Here is a 26103-nt window from a genome sequence, read left to right on the forward strand (position 1 = left end):
TTATATATAGTCCATATATTTTTTAGAGGCATTAGATACAAACAATGGGTGGGTCCCCAAAATATATCCGAAATTTTTCGGCCTTCACAATATTATTATAACATAATATTTTCAATAAGCTGAAATATTACTCACTTGTGAGCGACAAATATTACAATGTTTAGTACTGATGAGTACTAATCACTGATTGAACATTAAAATATAACATATAAAATCGTCAACATAAATAATATATTTCAAAAACGTAATCAATTATAAAACATTCCTTGTGTTACATTATTACAACTACAGCTAACAACTTTTTTTTTGAGATTACCTCTAACGCTTGAAGTGTTACAACAGATTGTTGCGTATCTTGTCCATCTAGGGGAGAAATACATAAAAAAAATTTAAAGAATCATGAACACGAATGACAATAATCATTCGAGCAATCTCACAACAATTAGAGACTTCCAAATTATCTGGAAGGTTCAGACTTATTCAGATATTTGTTCTTGGATATAGTAAGATATTTACACGCCAAACTAATCTTAACGTTTATCAGAGAAACTTGTGGAATGAAGAATAATCTGTGCAAAAACGCCCTTGGATGTTTTATCGCATCCAGAATTTTTGCAAGGCTAATATCGGTTTAGTGGTTTTATTACATTCGAATTTCTATTCTAAACATATACAGGGTGGTCAAACAAAAACTGTGAACAATTTACAAAAACAAAAATGGTATCTGATTCGAAAGTGAGCCTTGATCATATCAGAGACTGGGGCCACGACATATGTGTCAATACAATGTCTCCATTGAAAAAATCTATCTTTTTTTTAGCCTACTTTACCTACAAACGATACTAATAAATGTAGTGATGTTCATTTTTTTGTAGTCTCATCGGTTGGTGAGAAAGCACTATTGATATTATTCTAACTACGAATGACGAGTAATATTGTGCCAAAAAGTTCTGAAATAGGTTTTAAATTGATTGTAGTTTATCTATTATTATATATATATTTTACTATATTTTAAATTCTTTTGAAGTATAGCAAAAGCTACGATAACAAGACTTCAAATCATAAAATAACAATTGTCCTCAAACTACAAACGATGGGGTTGATTGTAGCTGAAATTAGATGTTTGTAGTTGACATTAAACACATCACAAATGAATGAAACAAAATCGAGAATTTTTCAACTAAACTAACCTAACCTAACTTAACCAACATAAGTAACCTGAAATCTGAAGTAAAAACTAACGTATTTTAGAAAGCTTTATTTTAATGGTAACTAAACATCTAATTTCAGGTACAGTCAACTCCAAATTTTGTAGTTTGGGGACAATTGTTATTTTATGATTTGAAGTCTTGTTATCGTAGTTTTTTTTTGCTATACTTCGAAAGTATATAAAATAAATTGATATTGTGTTGTTACTTCAATAAACTACAATCAATTCAGAACCTATTTCAAAACTTTTTATCGCATTATTACTTGTATTTCGTAGTTTGAATAATATCGATAGTGCTTTCTCAGTAACCGATTAGACTACAAAAAAATGAACATTATTACATTCATCAGTACCTATCGTTTGCAGGTGAAGTAGACTAAAAAAAGGCAGATTTTTTCAAAGCGGGTTCCAGCGTGACGAAGCTTATTGAATTCCTTTGCAAAAATCGTGCTATTTCAATAGTCCGGTAGTTGTGCGATAAAGGCGCTGAAATTAGTTATTCAATTCCAAAAGATTATTAGTTTCTATTTGAAAAATTTTTGTGACCACATACACTGAGATATCCTCCTAGTCTGTCAGAGGTTGAAATTCATTTGAATTATTCAAATTCTAATGCACTTTTTCACTAACCGGGATAACTGCATAGGTGAAAACTATATGCATGATAGTGCCTCGTTTTATACTGTTTACACTTTTTTGTCACCAGTTTTATCAATAGGGAGTAAAAATGAAGGTCACTAACATTTTCTTCTTCCTGTATTCTTGTGCGTGCGACGTTGCCAACTTGTTATTAAGGTCGATTTGATGGTCATTTTCGAAATTAACAAGCGTTTTATATCACAAAACGGAGTCTATATTTAAAATTTTGTTCAAGAGATATTTGATTGAGTAGTACATTCATGTACTTTTTTCTCCTTTACGAAAATCATTCATTTTGGAACGCGATTTTAAAGAGGGGGCAAGTCTCAATAGTAGTGACGTCACATTCATTCTTGAAACTCCGAATTTCCTCCGAAATGGAAAATTTTGGAGTTGCCTCCTGAAGAATGAACAATTTTCTTTCAGAACTGAAGAATAACATTAACTTCATGAATTTTTTCTAGGGAATTGTAAAGGTCTATTGGCAGTTATGATTGCTGTGAATAACTGAGGCATGAAAATTATTTCATCAATAAACTTTCGCTTGTTACAAGTTTGTTGTGAGTTTGTGACACTATACCCAGTCTGAAAAATAATTCTAAAATCAATCTCATGTTTAACCACCTGTATTTATAGTTAGCTTTAGACGCTACCCTGTTTTCCAACCAAAGCTTCAAGCAGTCTCGCTTTCGCTTTCGCATTCTTATAAGCCGCGTATATACTCTCCATCGGAGCTCTTTCCTCCTTCTGAATCATCTTTCCCGTTTTGAGCTGGATATTCATTTCAAATTCTTTTATTTTTCGCTTCAACCGCTTTTTCTCTTCCATCGCTAGTTTGAGCTGTTCTATCATTTCGGATTTGGAGAGCGAGTGGAGGTTTTCGCCCACAGAACTGTCCGAGTCGCTGCTGTCGGTGCTCATAGATGGCGGTACCGTCGTTTTCTCAGATTCGGTGTCGTTTGATTGGGACGAAGAAGTTGGTGTTACAAAGTTCATCGTTTCGTTCTCGTGGATGGTGGCCAACTCGGCCCCGGAGGGGTTGTTCTGGAAAGAAAATTAAATTATATTTTGTTTATAGATTGTGAAGGTACTTTTCAGTTTCACAAATATTTCTCCTACCCAAGCTAGAATAGCTCTTTTAGGTGAGTTGACACTAGAAATGGTGAGAGTTTCCCTGAGGGATGTATGTCTCTCGGCCCACTTTGTGTCAAAATCGCAACCCGGCTTTGTCGCGATAATAGGGGGCTTTGCTGTGCTTCCCCTATATACTCGTGGGACCCTTCATGGACTATGCAGAACCAAAAAATCCGACCTTAAGACTACAGATGATATGGACTGAACCCGACTACCCGTAACATCGGAAAAGAGCAAGATCTCAGTCCGCCAACTCTTAATCCTGCTTACAAACCTAGGAGGTAAGGTAATGCAGCTAGGAAGCGACTTATTACCTCTTCAACAGCGAGATATCTTATGAATCTCCTTTGTAGCAAACTCCTGAGCAGCAGAAGCAAAATCTGCATCAGAAGAGAAAACAAATTATCCTTGAGCACGTCAGCAAAAGCTTACGTTCAAACGATGATTCACACAAACCAATGGAGTAAAAATTGTATCATTAGGTTACAGATGCCTTCATATTGGAAGGTTGCTGTGGTCAGCTGGAAATCTGCATCTTAAATATCTGACAACCACAATATCGACCTATCAAATGAAATCTCTCCAGTATGTCATCATGGCTGTCGCAGAGGGTGTTTCAGAAGATGGTTCACAGGTACTATTCCAGATTTGCACATTTCGACCTGGATGACTAGAGGTGACTTGGGAAGATAAATAGGGTGCCTCCTGTATGGTGGGTGCATTTAGGATCCTGCAGCCATGGGAGAGCGTCCCTCTGAAGGGCATTACAGCCAAGCCACACATTAGTATTGCTTACGTACCTGACGAAGGTAGTAGCTTAATGGACCAGATCAGATCCTCACTATTTGAGGAAAATGTACCATGCTATGTCAATTTTGGAGTAGATTCAGGTTTTCTGCCTTTGGTAGATTCCAACTCTCGCTAGTTGACCTGAAAGATCACTCAGCAAATCAAGTAATTGGTTTCGTCACGAAACTGGATTTATTCGGTAGAGAATAACCCTTTGCGGGTTACAGTGGAGGGTTATTTTCCTGCAGGTTAGACTTTTCATGGCAGAGATTGAAAGAATTATTTCAAGGTATTTGTAACTTTTGCGGAATACAGTGATATACTGAGATGATACTTCAGTGTCCTATGTGACCTATGAGGTATGTTGTTACTAGTCTTAGGTCCATCTTATTCAACGCCAGAGTCTCTTGAACTTTCTTTGAGAACGGGCTGAGCAACCTATTCTCAAATTTAATTTATTATTTGCTCAGCTCAAGGCTGTCTAGATTTAGTGAACCATTTTCCTATCAGATCCCTAGAGAAGAACGAACAACTGGTTCGTTTTATTTTGGGTTGTACTAAGAGCTTGAAGGGAAGATTTTGCAGAAAGACGTCGTACGACTCAACCAAATTTTCGCCAATTGATAATAATACCATCCTTTCTGATTCATTGTATATTTAACGTTTTGACCAGTACTCATACAATGGAATTCACCATATGGTGATCAACACTATCCAATTGGATATCGATATTGGAAAAGTAATGAGTACTTGAAAAATTTTGTCCATATTCTAAACTTACCGCAGATATTTTTCGTTTCAATGTCCTGTACCTATCGTAAAAAGGTCTGACAATGTCGCGATCCTCCCTGGAGTTTGGTCTACCGTGGATAGACTCTAAGAAAAGTAATGCTTTCTGTACGGCTATCTTCTCCTCCATCAGTTGTTCTGCAGACATTTCCTCTATGTTGAAGCTCCTGTTCGCTGCTTCCCTCTTTGCAGTCAGTTTCTGAAAAACGAGACAAATTCAATGAAGCCATTATTTTGACGAAAACGGGTGAGTTAGGAATTTATCACTTGAACTAACATAAACATTTCTCCCACACACCTCAACCCGTTTCATTAAAAAAATTGGCGTCATCAGGTGTTGACTAACCTCTGTGAGGTATCTTGTATAAATGTCTGTTGGATATAATTCAATATCAAGCGTGGTATTAGCCGGGGAAGTAGTTGTTTGCCAGCAGGCATTTACCAGAACCTACGGTGTGATAAACATCGACCAGGGTGATTCAGTATTTGAAGAGAACCAGAATAGACTTCATCTAAAGAGCACTGGAAGCAACCACAATTGTTGAGTAAATTCTTACACTACTTCAGAGAATATCATTTTTGAAGAGAAACGAATAAAAATTGCAGAAGTTGGTACAACAAGTCTATGGAAGATATTGAAAAACATGTGATTTCTACACCTTTGGACTGTTGTGCATAGGAGATAGTTTTCAAAAAAATACATCAAAACAGTTATTCTATCACATATAGTGCAGATGTAAAAAGTCCTCATTCCTTCTCAATTTATGAATGTGATAAGATATCAAGGTCGGACAAAATTTATGTAATTTTTAGTACTTTCTAATGAAAAAGTCAAGAGCTCTTCGTCTTTAGGGTACTATTTTTTTTAGAAAATGGAGAGTTTTATATCTGTATGAGAATTCTCACTATTCAAGATTCCCTTGCATATATTCATATCTAATTTCTTGTCATTATTTTCAATTAACTGAATTTAATCAATCGTACCTATATGCAACTAAGTGGCCGTACGCCCATGGCATTTATACCTGCTAATAGAAAACATGCATTCCTGTACTCCAAGGGTCATATATACCAGTGCGAAAACAAGGCAGAGACGTTAGTTTCATGTGAAAGACAGTGATAACAAACCCGTCTTGTCTATTGAAGTCATTTATCCTGAAATCTTGTACAAAGTTATACCTTTCTCAGAAAATAACATAATTTACAGTCCATTTATCATCAAATAGAATATATTTTTAACAAAGCATAGGGTCATCCAACATGGACTTCGAACTTTGACAATGGGGAATGTTCCTCCTGACGAAAATCAAGTAGTTTTCATGAAAGAGCTCTAAAACAACGCATTTTAAACTTATCATTTCAACCTTTTTCTTCAAAAAATTATTTAAATACTTAAAATGCATTCAACATTTAAAGGGATTCGTTTCTATTTCACCATTTGGCAACATCGGTTATATCTAATAAAGGACAATGAATCTGTTACCTGGATGAGACAAACAAAGATGACATATTTCAGAGGCGTGCTGTTCTGTTTACTTATGTTCCGAGTTCCGAGACATTCTGTGACATATGACATTTTGTGCATCTAACCTATCTTCCTCTATATAAATAAATAACAAAACAACTGTTGTTTATGTGGCTTGTGGAGGTGGTATTGAACTATAATTAATATTTTGCCTTAATTGTTGATTTATAAAGATAATTTTACTTTTTTAAAGCAGAATATCTAGGTACGTATGAATTATTTCAACTTGATATAGGCGCTGTTGCCAATATGTTAATTAGAAACAAATCCCTTTAAAAATTAAAACCCAACATTTGAAACATCAATTTGAATACTTTTCGGAGTGAATTTGAAAAACTCATGAATTAAACTCAACTTTATTTTGTTCAAACTTGCGTTTGCTGTAATAACCCAAATTGAGGAACATTCCCCATTCTCAGATGGATGTCTGTCAAGGACTGACAGTGTCACATCCATCTTTGATTGTCTGTTGAAGAGATACATTTGTGAACAGATCTCTTCAATTGGATGTATAATACACTTAACAAATTAATAAATGTTCAATCACATGTTAATTACTGTTTATTTTTATTATAAAGTTTCATAAATTATACCTCATGATACCTCACGGAATGTTTTGCTAACACAGTAGCTTTTTCATAGAGAACTACCCACCTAAGTACGTTATTCACTACTATTACGTTACTACGATATTAAAAAAAAAATTAAGTTTGTGGAGATAAAATCGTGGGGTGTGGTAGTTTATGAAATTACTGTAGATCTTCATTAAGTAACGGCCAAATCAATCAGAAAATTTATTATAAGGCTCAAAATATCTATAGTGCCTATGTTACCCATTGATCGAGGTTTTTTATCTTACTCCAACAGAGAATCCTCTGATTTTTGAAAACATGATTTTCTTACTTTGTCTCAAAAATTTCATCCCATTTTTAGTTTTGCGATCTAGAGTCTGCTTGCTTTTTCTCCAACTTACCTTTTCTATCTCGCTTATGGTGATCTGCAGACTAACCAGGCTCAGCTGTTCCGACTTCTCTCCCGCGTTCATCAGCAAAGAACAGCTGGAGGAAATTTCCGCCAAGTGCTTCTGCTCCTTCTTGAGTTTGTTGATGTCGGCATAGAGCTTCTTCAAATTCTTATCGTTCATCTTATCTGTGTGCGAGGGTAAGTATCCGTGCTTTACTTCAAAGTCCGCCTCACATTTCTTTATCTTCTTCTTCAAGCTGTTGATCTTCTTCGCGGTTTTGTGCAATCTTTCATCCACGGGGTTTTGCGGCTTCTTATCCAAATCGGAGGTCGTTTTGGGAACGTCCGGGTCGAGGTATATTTTGTGGGTCGCTATGATCGAGTTCCTAGGAGATGATAGAAGGCGGTTCAAGGCCACCGATAGCCCGGGCATGGTTTCCGTATTTTCGCTGATCTGCCTGGAAGTTTGCGCCAGAACAGGCTCCGAACCATCAACCAGTTCGTGGATGGTGGACCAATCGACCACCGGAGATACGAGTTCTTCAGTAGGGCTGGGCGATCGGCCTCTGTCGTGGCCGTGGATCTGGAGGAAATCCGAAGGTGGTTCGTAATCGGTGGTTTTGGAGATCACAGGCGGCGTCGCTTTCTTAGGCTCTCTGTTTTCGATTGGTGGTTCGGGCTTGTATTTCGTCCTCGGGAAATATTTGACCTTTAAGCGTTTGTTCGGGTGCTTTCGGCTCTTGAGGGTTAAGGGTCTAGCGAATCTTTCGTGGGACCTAGAAAATATTTATAATGATTATTTATTTGGGAATGTTTTGAACAAAAAATAGAAGCAGGTATGATCATAGAGTGTGAGAAAACAATAATCACAAATTCCATAACAGTTTATAGATGTTACTTTGCGTCTGTTTATGAATAGGTACAGTTTTGTCGAGATGTTTGATTAGGTAAAACTACAGATGGGTCATCAAATAGGGACTGCAATGCAAAAATCCAAAAAATTGTCAGGTTTCTTTATAAAGTGAGTAAGTTTTGATCTAAAAATAATTGTAAGAAATCGAAAACCCTTTTCACTGAGGAATTTTAATATTTTAGGGGCAACTCTTCGATCAAAGGTTAAAGCTTTTGCACAGGTTTTTGTTTTTATGAAAAAAAATTCTTGACAGCTACGCCTTGCGGTACATGGTCGCTAGTCCACCCTGTATATCGGTGTTGGATAGTAGTTCAGAAATCAACTCCACTGTTTAAGCTTTTGTATAAAATATTGAATGAGCTCCTATTCCACTTGATTGTCAAAAAATACTAACAGAATTTCAATAGTTTTTGTTGATTCTTGTAGTTACATTATGAGGCCGAGGTTACAATAATAACAAAACATCACGATCTACTAGTCAGGGTCGAGCGCGTTAAAATTATACAAACAAATTTTATTATTTGCAATTTCAGCAACATTATAATTACATTTATTTCTAACTATGAAATCATCTTTAATAAAGGCAATTTCGTTGTCAAAATTGTGTGTTGGGGATGAATTCACTTTGGCTCTATCATAAAGTGATTTAATGCATTTCCAGACATTGTCCAAGAATTTGGAATAGACACTGGCCAGAAGATTACAAGAACTTCTCAAGTAAAAGAAGTCGTTACAACCTGTGTTCTCTGTTCCACTGACGTGAGGAATAACGTCAGACAATACTCTGATATCAGAAATTACGTCGAAGAAGATGAAACGTACTAGAGCTAAGTACAACTTAGAACGATTCAGATCAGAGGACAGAGAACGTAAAAGTATAAAAAATACCAAACCACCTAATGCTAATAACTCTAAGATCTACTTTCACAGGAAGTCATTTGACGACGATACGATGTAAAGAGCACAAGAACACCCAACTAGAAGAAAAACCACCAAGTGGTCCAGAAAGTCAAGACTAGGATCAAGATCATCCAAGTGAGAGATGAGAAGGAACACTGGTTTGAAAGGAAGTTCAAAGAAGTCACGTTTATTTTAAACAACGAGGCATTCAGTGAGGTTAGCATGCCAATTCTCAACTCGTTGAAACTTTTAATCGAGCAGGAACTTTCAACAGCGTGAGAACTTATTTCAAGACAATGAGGGTCAGAACTTAACACATTGTTGGTGGGTTGTTTCTTAGGAAAAAAATGCGTGATATTAGCCGAGATCCCTCTCCCCCTCGTGCAATTCGACTCGACCGCCTCCCCCACTAAACGCCTCACGTAATTAATAGATCCCCTAATCACTTCTCAACGGGTTTCGCCAACTTTTTATTATAACCCCACATTTAGAGTTTTTGAACCCGAATTTCACAAAATTTTGGAATTATATTTTGGAGTTTCTTATGTTTGGAATCGATGTTTCACTAGAATGTGTGAGTTTATTTTATTTCAAATATCTATAATTAGGGTTATTGAAAGAGTACCTATCATATTCTTGATAGGGACTACCGAACTTTGACAATTGATTACAGTCAGCTTCTTGAAGTTACTCTGTCAAATATCATTTATTCAATCTTTTTTGTCAAATAACCATGGATGGATATAGCATGAAATTGTTTTATCAAAATGGAAAACGAAATTCAAGGTTATTATAGAATATTTTGTGGTAAATTTCTTATAATCTACTACAAAAACGAAAAACAATAATAACAATAGCGAATAAACTAAACAAAATATCAATTTCCGACCGTTTATTATAACTAATCCGATGCTCGTCGTACCGTCGAATCCTTCGATACTACAGCACTGAACGCGTTGGTTGAGAACTCATCCTAAGAGCGGTTGAAGATCCCCGGCAACTCGGACGGATCACGTGTAAGAGAGCCTACTGGTTGTATTATTCTACTGTGTTTGAACGATGTTTTATTCCACACATAATGTCATTAATAGGTCTTTCAACGAATAAAAAATTTGGATGATATCTCACATACAATTTGTTTGATTTAAATTTAAAGAGAGGTTGCGGCTAATGAACTTTATTCTCCCATTACCTATATTCCAGCAGTAGGCATTTTGTCTCTGAAAAGATGTTCAATCCTACTGAATAGTGCGTGACTGTATAATTTACGGTAAAATTTTTTCATAAAAATGAAAGTTGCAATCACATTTCAATATCACGTTGTGAGTGATAATAAAAACTTTGTAGGTACATCAATATTCATTGCATTGCATATACTAATTATCACCAAAGGAGTCGGTAACATTACGGTACGGAAAACAAAATAACGATATTTAATGTAATCTATAAAGTGGCTGAAATAAATATTTTGAGTTGGGCTACCATATAAATTCAATTGTTGTATTGAGGTGTGATGGTGTTGTGATTTTCAACCATTCTGAGACAAATTAATTCATCATATACTGCTGCCGGACTGTGTCCTGGCCGGTGAGAAGCCCCGCCCTCAAGATGTGCAGTAGATGTGTAGAAATCTATTATCAGTCTGTCAGATTACTCGAGCGGTAAACATCCAAATTCAGGGTCGTATTCAATTAGTGATGGAGTTTAAAAGTGAATTGCATATACATACGCAATTTTACGACCCAAACTTTACGCAGATACGATTTCTTCCACAGGTCATGACTCAGTCCGGGGTAGCTGTAATATTTATAAGGAAATATATATCTGACCGACAATAAAATAATCTACGTCTTCGGTAATGTTTCTTGGTTATATTTTCTACTCATTCAGAGCTTAGATATAAATATGATACTTATAGAGTCCTTTGTCAGTACGCGAATATGTTAGCACTGTAATAGTGCCTCAATAAAATAAATACACTGCATTTTTGGAACCCGTGTACATGGTCTTGTACAGACCATGTACAGGAACAACTTCAGTTATCCTATGAAGCAGCTAAAGGACACTGTCGCTTTGTGCAGATCAAAATCACAATTTTGGACATTCAACTTTTGAAATTGGCTGAAACACGTTTTGTTCTCAATGCTTGTCTTGTCAATAATATTATGGCTACTGGACTACCCAAGTACCTTGCCTCAAAAATAGTTCGAAGGGAGGACATTCACAACAGGTCAATGAAGAACATCAATGATAGATTTTCTATTTTTGTCCATCGTTCTTCAATTTTCTAGCCATCCTTTTCCTACTTAGTACCTCATCAGCTAAATAAAATGCCCTCAGAGTATTTTAATTTATCTGCACCTTTTCTGAAGAAAAATCTCAATGAGGCTATCCTGAATGGGTAGCTGAGTTCAATAGTTCAAGCATGTTTTAATCTTGACTCCTCGTCAACTTACTGAAGAAGCTCAGAGCTAGTTACACGGTACCGGCTATCAATATGCCTTATCTACAGGAGCCCGAGACTTTCCAGGAAATCCAAACTCATTACCTGCATTACAAATCTCTTAATAACTGTCTCAATAAAAATTGATTCTTTGTACTGCTTTAGAAGAGAATACGAGCGAACGCTTTTTTGTCTTAGGTGGAATCGATTTTCGTTTCAAAAAATTGAGTTTTCGATTTCTAATACATAATTGGCGCAGTTGGTAGGATCCTCACCGTCGTGAAAAAGAATATTGTGCAAAAAATCGTTTTCGTGACATTGTAGTTTCAAATTCTTCAGCAAGAATCGAAGGGATTCAGGAAGCTCTTTGCAAAGAAAGGATTGGAGGGGGGGAAAGAAAACAGGAGACTGAAAGGGTCAATTATCAAACTTTAGTTCAAATTCCTTTTCGACTTTCCCCAACCCTCTTTTTGAAGATTTTGGGAAAGATAAGAGTTGTGGCGTCAATTCCAACTAAATATTATATATTGATATTAGATTTACTTGTGAAAATATATATTCATAATTAATATTTACTGAATTTGAAAGTTGAATTGTTGACGATCTATAGATACTGAGTTTCTATTGACCAAAATTAACCTTGAGTCCAAACTCAACGCATTCATGATCCAACACCAGACAGTGCTGTTTCGACCCGTCACAGGTCTCATCAGTGGTGAATTGTTTTTTTTACAAAAAATCAAAATCATAATCAACCTGTTTCGGAAATGATTGTTACCTGATATTGTTAATTTAGTTTCTAATAAATTTAGTGGTCGCACTGTATATAAGTTGAGGTGAGTTCAACTGGATCGTCGTGTGTACTTGGCAACTTTTTTCAAACGTTTCTCTCTATATTACTAGCCTTACCTTCTTTTCTCATGTTCGCAGTCCTCGTACAACAAAATCTTGTCGCTGGTTCCGCCCCTGTACGGCGACGCATTCCTTTCCGAAGACGTCGACCTCTGACTCTGGAAGTCCTCGCTGCTAGACACTCTCCTGATGCTGTCCACTATCTCGACGTGTTTCTTCTGCGTGGGTCGCTCTTCCGAGTTGGACCTGATCACTTTCCGCTCCTGGTACAGCGAGCTGATGCTCTCTTGTCTTTCTTTTCGCTTTCTCGCTTTGATGGCCGCCTTCGCTTCGTCGAACGTGGTGGGGATTGTCGGCGCTTTTACGGTGTTGGCGAGTCTCTTCGCCTTGCACGTTTTCGGCGAAGCATCATCTTTCCTTGTAGGTCCTTTCATTCTTCGTGCTGTGGAAGAGATGGCAATGTTTATTTGAGAATATTTCATTTGATCATTGGGGCATTGAAGGACCACATTTCATTCTCATTTTTCAATCGACGTTCAAACTGGCGATTAGCAATAAGCGACAGTTCACAGAATTGTCTATAATCAACAGTGCAAACTGTCGATTATCTATAATCAACAATTCAAACTGTTTATTAGACATAATCGACAGTTCAAACCATCGATAGTCCAGACTATCGATTAGCCATAATTGACAGTTCAGAATATCGATTAGCCATACTCGACAGTTCAGACTATCGATCAGCTATAATCAACAGTTTAAACTCTCGATATAGCTATAATCAACGATACAAACTTTCAACAAGCCATAATCGACAGTGCAAACAATCGATTGGCCATTATCAACGGTTCAAACTATCGATTAGCCATATTCGACGATCCAAACTGTCAACTAGCCATAATCGACAGTTCAGACTATCGATTAGCTATAATCAACACTTTAAACTCTCGATATAGCTATAATCAACGATCCAAACTTTCAACTAGCCATAATCGACAGTTCAAACAATCGATTAGCCATAATCAACAGTTCAGACTATCGATTAGCCATAATCGACAGTTCAAACTGTCGATATAGCTATAATCGACAATCCAAACTATCTACAATAGCCACAATAGACAGTACAAACCATCGATTGGCCATAATTAACAGTTCAGACTATCGATTACCCATTATCGACAATTCAGAATATCAATTAGCCATAATCGATTGTTCAAACTGTCGATACAGCTATAATCAACGATCCAAACGGTCTTATAGACATACTCGAAAGTTCAGACTATCGATTAGCCATAATCGATAATCCAAACTTTCAACTAGCCATAGTCGATAGTTCAAACAATCGATTGGCCATTATCAACGATTTAGACTATCGATTAGCCATAATCTACAGTTCGATAATCCAAACTGTCTAATAATCAGCCACAATCAACAGTACAAACCATCGATTGGCCATAATCGACAGTTCAGACTATCGATTACCCATTATCGACCGTTCAGACTAACGATTAGCCGTATTCGATTGTTCAACCTGTGGATATAGCTATAATCGACGATACAAACTGTCTAATAGCCATAATCGACTGTTCAAAATGTTGATACACCTATAATCAATGATTCAAACGGTTTAATCGACAGTTCAGACTATCGATCAGCCATAATCGACGAAACAAATTGTCAACTAGCCATAATCGACAGTTCAAACAATCGATTGGCCATAATCAATGGTTGATACTATTGATAATTGACAATCCAAACTATATATTAGCCACAAACGACAGTACAAAACATCGATTCGCCATAATCGATTGTTCAAACTGACGATATAGCTATGATAGACGATCCAAACTGTCTATTAGCCACGATCGACTGGTGAAACTGTCGATACAGCTATAATCGGCGATCCAAACTGTCTATTAGCCATAATCGACAGTGTAAACCATCGATTGGCAAAATATATTACTAAATAATAATAATAATATTGAAATATCAATAATAGAACAAAAATAGTGGAAGAGAAGCGTTCTGGCTAAAAAATGTGGGAATCTTCCGATGAAAGTAGAAAACCAAAACCTTTCTTTTCCAAAAATTAATCTTTCATAAAGATATACTCCTTTCAATTTAAACAAGATTTCTATGGCTCGGATTGAATCAAATAAGCGAATAAACGTCATGTAATCAATAACATGAGTTGATTTAACTCATTTGTAACATGAATTCGTAATTTCATGAATGAAATGAATGCTTCATCTTGAAATATTATTCAAATTGGTGCTGAAGAGGCAGTGAGGCAAGTGTCTTATTCCGAAACATCTCTCACTCTCACAGATAGCGGCGATGTTTTCGGAAGATCTTGCGTTTCGTCGACGTACGAGTGTTGGTCGATCGTTTACTGAACCAGAAGACTCCAATTTATCTACCACATTGCGAATAGTCCTCTCGGTAGAACAATTATGGCGACCGAAAAATAGGCGAAGCGCGCGGTACGTTGCTCGAACAGAACACCCTTTTTTTATGAAACAATTTCATTATTTGCACGTGTCATTGAATGCTATATCAGTCCATGGTGATTTGGCAAAATCACCATGAATGACAAATAATTTGACAGATGTAGCTAGCTATAACAAGATGACCGTTATCAATTGTCAAAGTTCAGAAATCCCTTTTGCAAGATCCTGTATAAAAATATTTGAATTAGAGTTATGTCTTTTATTTTTAACTGTTGAGTACTGACAGATTTTGAGTTATTAACGAAACATTAATTGCCTTCTTTTTCGTTCTCAATTTGTTAGTTACAATTGGAATTTTTTGTGTGTTGTAAAATCTTCGATTCGAAAAATTCTTCGCTCATTTTGCATTTAATAATGGTGAACCTTGTTAGAGCCTTGCATTATCCATTGATCCGAGGCGAACTGTAAAGATTTACATGAATCATCAGCAAATCGGCATGAAAACTAACACCAAGTATTATAAATGGACTTTGGACTTGATGAATGGAAACTCTGCCTGAGAGCCTCGATTTCGTTCAGTGAACCGTACCGATATTTAATTCAGTGGGTTAATGAGATTAAAACAATGATAAATTGACGCCATGGTGATAATGTTTTGAAGCTGCCGGTCAGTTTTGAAATATTTTCCGAATTCTTAGCCGGCACAATATTTTTTTGCCTGTTTTTCAATTAAGGTTATTTGTGAATCAACAACTAATTTCCGATTTCCGCCTCGTCAAAATTGTTTCAGATATATAAATTCGTTATCTGTGTTTTGACGTACGATTGTTTTATCGTCCGTATTTGAGTTACACACAAGGCTTGCACTAAGTCTTGTGTCAAATAAAAGGAATGCGAAGATAGCACAGATAAGTGTTCATTTCAACTGTTCTCTACAAAGGTTCAACTTATACTAACTTAATTTTAAAATTTTAATATCGAACTGAGATTTGAGCAACTTTCTATGGTAGGAGAATAATTCGGGGGTGGAGGCACCTCATTGGGTAGACATTTGAAAAGGCCCACCCCACAGGTGAGAAAATTCACAAATACCAACCTTTTCAGTTTCTACAGCTAGATGGAAATATTCATGAAAGAAATATTACAGAACCAGACTTAATCCTTTGTGTAATCTTAGAAAAATCCAAGAGAGCAAATACAATAGGGTACATTTATAATTCTACTAATTTCAAATATTTCTCGAGATTTGTGATGGATTACGGAGCAATAAGCTGGCCATTTATAAGCCTTTTGATTTTGATTTTGAGGGATACAATCTTAGGTATAAAAACTGATTGAAATTTGAATGATGAGAATTTCTAAAAGTAACAATCTTAGGGCTTGGTATTTCATGACTCAATCCCGTTAAAAGGCGCAATATGATAAAAATAATAGAATGTGGATTTAATGAAAATTGTACTATCAATATAATAATTGAGATGAGACTCAACATGGCCGCCCCCCTTGAACTACTGAGTTCAAAGAAATGAGAGCATTAGGGAACCGCTATTCTATAAGCAGTGGGCATAGTTTTTTTGCTGCATCGCTTATATTCGCCGTTCTTGGTCCTCACGGTTGCAACTCGTATGACGCCATCCGGACCCGGATGGGTAGCTATGATGCGGCCAACGGCCCAGGCCAATGGTGGCAGATTATCTTCATGCATGATAACCAGATCGCCAACTTTAAGTTCAGGTCCTTTGGTTTGACGGTGAAGACTGATGATATTGTTGAGATATTCATGATGCCATCGATTCCAGAAGTGCTGTTTCAGCTTCTGAGCGTGCTGCCAAGCTGAGAGGCGGTTTGCAGGAAGGTCCGCCAAATTTTCCTGTGGAAAGGTAGTCAGTGGACCACCAATGAGGAAATGACCAGCGGTCAAGGGAAGGAGATCGTTAGGGTCGGAAGACATGGCGGAAAGTGGTCGGGGATTCAATATCGCTTCTATTTCAACAACGTATGTATCCAATTGATCGTAAGTTAATAGTGTGTCGCCAACAGATCGAATCAAATGTAACTTGAAAGATTTCACGGCGGCCTCCCAAAGCCCTCCGAAATGAGGTGCTCTGGGTGGTATAAAATGCCAAACTATACGTTCATGCTCAATGAACTTTTGCATAGCAGTTTTATGATCTGTGGACTCGAATAACTCTTGAAGCTCCTACGAAATTAGCCGCGTTATCAGAGTGAATCTCTAGGGATTTTCCCCGTCGGGCAAAAAGACGCCTAAGGCTAGCTAAAAAGGCCTCGGTGGTGATGTCACACACCAATTCTAAATGTACGGCCTTGGTGACCATGCATACATATATAGCTACATAAACCTTTATCTTGATTCGATTGCGGCAGCAATATACGGTGCCGAGATTTTTCTGGTAGCTCCGAGAGTTGGAGTCACCCACCAACCCTGAGTAAGCCGACATCATCGAGATAGGGGTTGAGTAGGATTAGCCGGCTATTCGTGGAAAGACTTTCGTTTCTCTTGAGGCAATTAATTTCTTTTGAGAATGTCGAGCACTGGATAAGCTTAATAATTAGCGTATGAGCCTCCGAGATATCCTTCAATGATAAGTTTTCGCGACGAGGCTGGTTTTTATTACGCGTGTTGAAAATAATTCGTAGAATATATGAGCTATATCGTTCCAGAATGCTTGCCCCCGTTGAATTTAAAGCAATACAAGCAGTTATTTTTTCAGAGCTTGTTTTTAACTCGGGAATCTCGACTAATTGTAAAGCTCCTTCGGGCCACGCACTTGACTGTAGAGGCAGCCAAGAAGGGCCTTGTGACCATAAACCATTTCGAATGAATTCGCTAGGCAGCTGGCCACGAGATATGTAATCGGCGGGATTGTGTTGTGTGGAAAAAAGGTGGCGCCAACGACAGTATGAAGTTTTCCGCTGAACGTCTGCCACGCGATTGGCTACGAAAGTTTTAAGTCGATGAGGGGCTGTTTGCAGCCAATGTAGAGTGATTGTGGAATCTGACCAGAGGTGAACCTCGTTAATAGGCTTCAAAAGTGACTCTCGCACAGTACAATAAAGATTTGCCAACAAAGCTGCTGCGCACAGCTCTAAGCGAGGTAGACTTACCGCGCTGACGGGCGCTACACGAGATTTAGAACATATGAGAGTAATTTGCACAATACCTTCGCAGTTTGTGGTGCGCAAATAAATACAAGCCCCGTAGGCCTTTTAACTCGCGTCACAGAATCCATGCATTTGAATACTTACAACGTTCGGGCTAATGAGACAACGAGGAAAGAGTAATTTTTCCAGGAGTGGAAGTTGTTACTGATATGCGATCCACATATCATGTATGTTTTGAGGGACTGATTCATCCCAGGTAATTATTTTGGCATATACTATCACTGGGCCTAGCAAACCCAGTGGATGAAATAATTTAGCAATTTGGGAAAGGATACTTCGCTTGGTGTGTGATTCTTGCGCAACTATGTTTACGCGGTAAAATAGCGTATCTTTCCGAGCATTCCACCGTATACCGAGAGTTTTGATAGAAGCTTCGAGGTCTAGAGACATATGTGTAGAAGTGGGATGCTCGGCACAATTGACGATAAGAGAGGGTTCGTTTGAGGCCCATTTGCGCAAGTAAAAACCTCCCTTTCTCAAAAGCTCGACGAGCTGATCTCGCAGGCAGGACGCCTCCTCATGGGTGTTGGCACCAGTGAGGACGTCGTCAACATAGAAGTCCCTAGTCAGAACGACAGCCGTCAAAGGGTACAGATGACATTGGTCCTGTGCTAGCTGGTACAAGGATCGAACAGCCAAATGAGATGCACAAGCTGTACCGTAAGTAAGAGAATTGAGGACATAGTTGTTAATGACAGCCGGTGGATGGTCCCGATGGACAATTTTTTGATAACGAGCGTCAATTGAGTCGACGAGAATTTGCCTATACATCTTTTCGATGTCAGCGGGACAGCTTGGGACCAACCATTAAGGTATCATTTAGTGAGATACCGGTTGAAGACTTTGCTGATCCATCGAACACGACACGAATCTTGGTGGTGACACTATCTTGCTTCCGAAGCAACGCGAGTATGTAAGGTTAAAGTGGAAGATGCAGCCGCTGTCGACGATGAAGTTTTAGGAGCTGCTGGCTTGTTGCTGTCGAAATGCAATAGAGTGTGATGTTTCCGATTGCAAGTGCGGCAATTACTAGAGGAACACTGAGCTGATCGATGACCTTTGCGAAGACAGTTATTGCACCAATTGCTCGTTTTGGCAATTTCATGACGCTGTTTTGGCTTAAGTGTAAGGAATTCAGGGCAATAGTATATCCAATGATCACCTTCACAATGAAGACATCTATTTGGCGAAGTAGCAGCCATGTAGACCTTCTGAGGGCGTGAGTCCGCCTTTTGGTAAGCAGTCTCACCCCTTTCTCGAGATATAGACGGTTTGGCTAACGGTGCTTGATTTTGAGATTTAGTACCCTCCAGCCGAGCGTGCCGGTTGAAAAATGTGAGCATCTGCGAAAGTGTCGGGTTAGGAATGTCAATTCTGTAATCTTGCCAACGTTCTTAGAGACGCTCGCCAAGCTTTCTTCGAAATACTAAAACTGAAATTGAATTCCACTGATCGATGGGTTCTCCCAACGTCTGAAGAACCCGAATATTTGTTTGGACGCCATCTACGAATTCTCGCGTTTAAAATTCTTTCGATATACTAGGTAAGTCCAGTAGTGTATTTATATGGCTATCGCGAATGAATTTTGGATCATCGTATTGCTCTTTCAGTAAATTCCAAGCTATGAGATAGTTTTGAGCCGACAAGTCCATAGATGATATCGCTCGAGAGCATCTTTGCGTAAACAGCCTTTAAGATAAAATAACTTATGAACAGACGGGATGCTAGGCTCTTCATGGATTAAAGAAGTAAACAAGTTACGAAAATCCAACCATGTATTAATGGATCCATCAAATGTAGGAAGACCAATGGTTGGTAGTTTTGCGCTAAGTTGCGAGCTTGGGATAACAGAAGCAAACTGTTGTTGCTGTGTAATTGATTGCTGAGGCTGATCTGCGCTTACTGACGCAGGGCTGACGTTGGATGGTAATGAAACGGTACTAGTGAATGTTAAATCGACATTAACTTGAGTTACAGGGTTGGCAATATTGTTAGTTTGGCTATAATTGTGGGATTCCGGATCAGAAACAGAATCTGTACTCGCGTGTGTTACCGATACGTTTGTTTTTGTAGGAGTTGCTGTAACAGTAGTTTCGAGCAATCGGTTAGATAAAAGGTTTGTAGCAATTGAATAAGTTTCAAAATATAGATCTTCGAATTCATCGCCATACTCGTGATGCTCATCGCTAAGCTCACAGAGCGATTCGAGCTCTGATTGAGCGCTTTCAAATTTTTCACGAGTTGTTTCAATTTCCTTGTATCTCTTTTCCAGAGCAGGAAAATCCCTAGATGGATCAAATGCTTTAAGGCAATTTGAATACCTGGTTAACGATTGTTTAGCACCTGCGCGTTTGTTTTTCAAGGCTTTGATTTGTTCCGCTGCCATTTTAATACAATTACTGGAATCTTATTATGGTATATAACAATATACGGTACGAAATAGATGCGGTGAAGTAAAAAGAAAAAAAAGTATGTTTTAGGTGGTACCAACTGACTTACCTGCACGCTGAATATGGATCTCCTGATACTGTTGTTGTCCAACTGTAATTGAAATAGACTCGGCAAGATTATGATTGACTATTGGCACCGGGAACTGGAGTTTTGCTCCTGGCGACTAACTCGTCGGAGTGTCAGCAAATGAATGATGATTAATGAAAATCGCACTAATTTTCTTCAAGTTGTCGATGAACACTGGATGGTTTTTTTGACTCTGATTTGTTGCGCGAACTTCCGGCTTTCGATGAATGACACACAAATGAATATGGATGATCACTGTGCAATTACAGCAAAGTTGCGATGAATAAAGCTTACTGCTTTCCGGATTATAGAAACAACACTGATCATTTTTACACTAATCCGGCTCGAAGGACCAATGTTTTGACGTATGATTGTTTTATCGCCCGTATTTGAGTTACACACAAGGCTTGCACTAAGTCTTGTGTCAAATAAAAGGAATGCTAAGATAGCACAGATAAGTGTTTATTTCAACTGTTCTCTACAAAGGTTCAACTTATACTAACTTAATTTTGAAATTACAATATCGAACTGAGATTTGAGCAACTTTCTATGGTAGGAGAATAATTCGGGGGTGGAGGCACCTCATTGGGTAGACATTTGAAAACGCCCATCCCACAGGTGAGAAAATTCACAAATACCAACCTTTTCAGTTTCTACAGCTAGATGGAAATACTCATGAAAGAAATATTACAGAACCAGACTTAATCCTTTGTGTAATCTTAGAAAAACCCAAGAGAGTAAATACAATAGGGTACTTTTATAATTCTACTAATTTCAAATATTTCTCGAGATTTGTGATGGATTACGGAGCAATAGGTAAGCTGGCCATTTATAAGGATTTTTATAAGGATTTTGAGGGATACAATCTTAGGTATAAAAACTAATTGAAATTTGAATGATGAGAATTTCTGAAAGTAACAATCTTAAGGCTTGGTATTTTATGACTCAATCCCGTTAAAAGGCGCAATATGATAAAAATAATAGAATGTGGATTTAATGAAAATTGTACTATCAATATAATAATTGAGATGAGACTCAACAATCTGAGTATCAAACAATTTGTTTTTCAAGAGAATTCGGTTTACTCAGTGTATAATCTTCTGAGGAGTTTTTCAGTCATTTCAGGTTTCATGTCATTTATTCTAAGACATATAAATGTTCATATAGGTTTTGTTTTCGTGCAATTCAATGTTTACATGGAAGGAGCTGTTTCAAAAAGGCTTTTTTTTCCAGTTTGAGTCTGAAAGTTACTTCTTTGGATAATCTACACATCTCTGTAAAGAGTTAATTTTCATCCTTTGGAAGATTCCTACATTTTGTTGTATAAAGTTAAGAAAACCAAAACCTTTATTTTCCAATAATTAACTCTCGTAAAAATCTTTCCCTTTCAATGTATGATAAACAATATTTCTATTCGCAAATGGTAGCAGATTGTTTAAATCAAATAAGAACTACGAATCATCAGAGTCTAAAGTGTTGATTGTTTAATGTGATTTAGTGCAAACCTACACAGCAATATATACACAGATATATTGCAAGTGAGCGAGTCTATTCTGTATTTGGAAATATACGGACCAAGCTCCAGCTGAAGTAAAGAAACTAATAGTAAACATATTTAGTTAGCCCAGTCGAATTAGCTCAAAAAAGGGGCCAGCAGTGCAAACATTTTTACTGTCAATTTCAGAATTCTTTAGGGGGTTAACAGCATTCTTAATTCAAGTTTCCGGGGTACCGGACCTGTGGCGCCATCCGCCATCTTGAATTTGTGGGTTGATTTTTTGTTTTTCGAATAAATCGTTATTGTCAGTTTTACACGAAAAATAGGGCCAGAAAAATCTTCCAAGCATAAAGTTGTTTATAACAAAATTAATTGAATATGACTGGCCGATACTTGATGAAAATCAATTTTCCTATAATTTTGGTTGTCATCAATTTTTGCCTAGGATCGATATTTTTCGATTTATACCCGGAAAAAGGGGGTGATTTTCTTTATTGAACAACTCGCTTTTTTTTATTATATGAAACAAAGTTTAAAAATCAAATTTTCTACAATTTTGGTCCCTATCAATTTTTTCGTACGATCGTTATTTTTCGAATCACGTTCGAAAAGAGGGAAATATTTTTCGTGTATTGAATAACTAGTTAAATCTTCATTGGACACAAAAAAATGTTCATAACCAAAGTTGTTTGGAATTTTCTATAATTCAGGTTCTCTTCAACTCATAATTACTGCAATATTTGCTGATGTGAATTTACTTATGGCAGAATCATAATCGGTATTATAATTTTAACAAATCACATTATCAACACATCAAATTTTCAAAGACAATCAACAAAAAAAAAAACAAAAAATAATAATACGAAAACATCAATAATAAACGCGATAATAGAATACTTAGGTTAACCCTCACCTCTTCTCAGGTATAAATCGAAAAATATCGATTCTACGAAAAAATTGATGGGGACCAAAATTGTGAGAAATTTAATTTTATACAACTTCATTCATCACAATTTTTCTCGTGAAATTGAAAATAAACCTGATAATACAATGATAAGATTGCCAGTGAGCCCCTTCAAAGGATTCCGAAAGAAAATTGTCAGTAAAATTTTTTGTATCTATTGAAAACACTTTCCCAATACCAGGATAAAAATACGGTCTCTCGACGTTTTGCTAACCAAGTTAGCGTCCTCAGGAGATCATTACAACTCTTCAAATCCTAATTCGACTGGGTTAGGTATTTCAGTTATCACCACAACTAAACTCTTATCAGTCAATGAAAGTTATTATGTTGGAAATGTTTATTTTTTATATTTTATGGGAATGTTTTTGTTCTTATATTTAACATTTGTTTATAATTATATAATTGATGAGGTTTTTAATTTCTTAAAGACTCCGATGAAAATAATAAGGTTGTAACAGGAGGATTTTTCCCTGTGGTTTCAACCGGTTGCAACCTCTGGTTATAACCAGAGTTACGACTCTGGTTACAACCTCTGCTTATAACCAGAGGTTGTAACCAGAGTCGATTTTATAATATAGTTTCAGGTCGTCTGCAAATAGTAGGCTGGGAATATTCAAAGACGTTGCCAGGTCATTAATAAAAAATAAAAATAAAAGAGGTCCAAAATTAGAACCTTGTGGTACCCCAGATGTAACTGAGTACTGGACCGATTTGAAAGATTCATATTCGACGAATTGTTTTCTGTTAACAAAATATGATTCGATTAGAGTAAGCAGTTGGTTCGAGAGTCCCAATTTTGTCAATTTGCTGAAAATAACGTAATGGTCTATTCTATCGAAGGCATTTTAAAAGTCTAAATAAACAACATCGACTTGTTCTTTCTTGACCAGGTACGTACAGAGATATTGACTTGAACATGCAAGATTTGTCATACATGATCTTTGTTGTACGAAACCATGCTGAGCAGGAGAAATAACTTTTTGAATATGGGAGTACATAACACTTTGCACACGTATCTCTAAGAGTTTAGAAAAGTTACATAAAGTTGAAATTGCCCTGTAGTTTGTGATATCGCTAGAGTCGCCTTTTTTTAATATCGGACAAGTTCGAGCCGTTTTCCATTGCTCAGGGAAGGCACAAGTTGATAAAATTAAGTTGAATATCCCTATTAGAGGTATACAGAGAACGTCGATACAGTCCTTTATCACAAGACTAGGAACATTGTCAACGCCTGCAATGAGTTTATTTCTTAATTTTTTTGAAGCAGATATAATATCGATTTTAGAGAAGGCAGGGATGTTTAATGCATCTAAATCAGAATCATGAGAATTTTCACGAAGCATATTCTCGTCCGAAACCAACTATAACTTCTGAAGTACTTGGCGAATTGATTGACAATATGCCCAGGCTTATCAAATACTTCATCATCAAGTTTCATTTATACCCGGTATACGTGAATGATCTTTTTTACTGTGTATGAAAGACCAGAAAGTTGAGCTGTCAGATAAAATATCATTTTCAGCTAAGTTTGTAAATTGACTATATCTGTTGAATCCACGAAATAAAAGATCATTGGCAACTCTCTATCTGAAAATTAAGCTTACCGACGTATTTGCACCATTTGCCAAAGTTCCACATGATCGCAAAAAAGGAGCAGCAAAACGTTATCGATATCCGAGAAATTGTAACTTTCTTTGCTTTCACACTCTAATTCTACCTCGACGTTATTCATCCTGTCACTCACTTGCCACTATTGAAAATAAACAAGGAAAAGCAATCAATAAATAAAGATCCTTTCAAGTACGGTGGAAATGATGCGGGGTATCCTTCCTAGAGGTTGTGACACAATGTCAGATGTTTTGCCACGTTGTGAAAAAATTCCATTCAGTTGCCTTGATCGACTGAAATAGATGGATAATTGTGTTTAGTCATGGGTGGCTGAGATGGGTTGGCGGTGGGTCGATTTTCTCCCAAAGGCAATTAGTTAATTAACTAGCTTTGCGGTCTCGCAGATACATACATATTTATGTCCGCTGATACGCTGTTAATAAAAGCCAATTTATATACTTTCGGATATACGGCTGCTCAAAAGTCAAAATATCGTCTAATTTAGTCATTTGCCACATTTCGTTTCATTTAAAACTTGTGCTTTGAATGTTTTACAGCAAACCAAATAATCATAAACAGAATTATTTATGAAAGTAAATTTTGTTTGTATTAAAAGATTAAAATGAATGCAACGTTGTTAAATTTATTAAGAATATAATTTTTGTTGAAACATGATTTTTTGCCATACATTGTTGAACGTAGCTGTTCATCAATTTCGTCAATTAGCGTTAAACAAACTTTCTGTAATAGGTATATAATGCCCAAATCTTTTGTTTCCTCTTAACGATTTATAGTACTATGGCGAGTAGTGCAGTTATAGAACAAGCTGATAATTTCCTTAGTGTGGTATACAATGTGGTATTTCGCAATATTCCAATACAATTACTATCGCAAGCAGATTGCAAATGATGACAGCCTGGAAAGGATTGAATTATGCTGTAACACTTCAAATTCTTTTCAAAAAATTGATTTGGAACGTTTATGGTTTGACATTGCTTATAAAAATTATGAATAACAACGAGTCCAAGTTAGAACCCAGTGACATTCCTGAACTAACAGAATAATTATGAGATTTCAACAACTTGTATTCAATAAACTGCTTTCTGTCAACATAACTTAGAATTTAGTATCAGAGAATCCGTGAAACCCATGTATTTAAATTCAGACAGGATAATTGATAATGAAAAGTGAGGTTAGTAATGAAAGACTTATGGTGGTATAATGTTAGTAAACTAATATATTATTTGTTACCTGCCAAAAAATATGTTTTTGAGTGTAATCAAACAATTTATAAAAGAGGCAGATTATTGCCTCTTGGTAATTTTGAAACGTACCAGGTAATTTTGAAAAGGTTATTTTGAAACGTACTATATCATTTTTCAGGTAATTTTAAAACGCACTAGGTAATTTCGACACGTAATTATGAAACGGTGATTTTGATACGTACTAGAATATCTTTTTGTCAAGACAATATTGAAACCTAGTAGGTAATTTTGAACCGTTGATTTTGACACGTAATTTTGAAACGTACTGGGATATGTTTTTCAGGTAATTTTGAGACGTACTACGTAATTTTGACACGCAATTTTGTGAAACGTACAGGGATATCTATTTTTTTAGGTAATTTTGAAACGCACTAGGTAATTTTGATACGTAATTTTGAAACGGTAATTTTGAAACGTTCCATAATATCTATTTTCAGGTAACTTTGAAACGTTCTAGTTGA

At 36.8% G+C, this 26103-nt stretch overlaps 1 protein-coding gene across 5 annotated transcripts in view; it reads right to left on the reverse strand.

Moving 5' to 3' along the window:
- Positions 1-26103, reverse strand: part of LOC111515710 (protein FAM13C) — a 71084-nt gene continuing 44981 nt past the window's right edge. For 4 of the 5 annotated variants that reach the window (XM_074171109.1, XM_074171110.1, XM_074171111.1 and 1 more), the window contains 4 exons: positions 12215-12599; positions 7060-7825; positions 4554-4760; positions 1-2893 (listed from right to left, as the gene is read on the reverse strand). In XM_074171109.1, the coding sequence (XP_074027210.1) occupies positions 2492-2893; positions 4554-4760; positions 7060-7825; positions 12215-12599 (1760 nt within the window). In that variant the 3' untranslated portion in view covers positions 1-2491. Of the gene's footprint in view, positions 2894-4553; positions 4761-7059; positions 7826-12214; positions 12600-24373; positions 24531-26103 lie in introns of those variants that run through there. The other variant, XM_074171108.1, reaches the window with a different exon arrangement.

This window comes from Leptinotarsa decemlineata, unplaced genomic scaffold (assembly GCF_025532065.1).
Source record: "Leptinotarsa decemlineata unplaced genomic scaffold, Ldec_3_MD MMD2_tig00000008_RagTag_RagTag, whole genome shotgun sequence".
Lineage (NCBI taxonomy): Eukaryota > Metazoa > Arthropoda > Insecta > Coleoptera > Chrysomelidae > Leptinotarsa > Leptinotarsa decemlineata.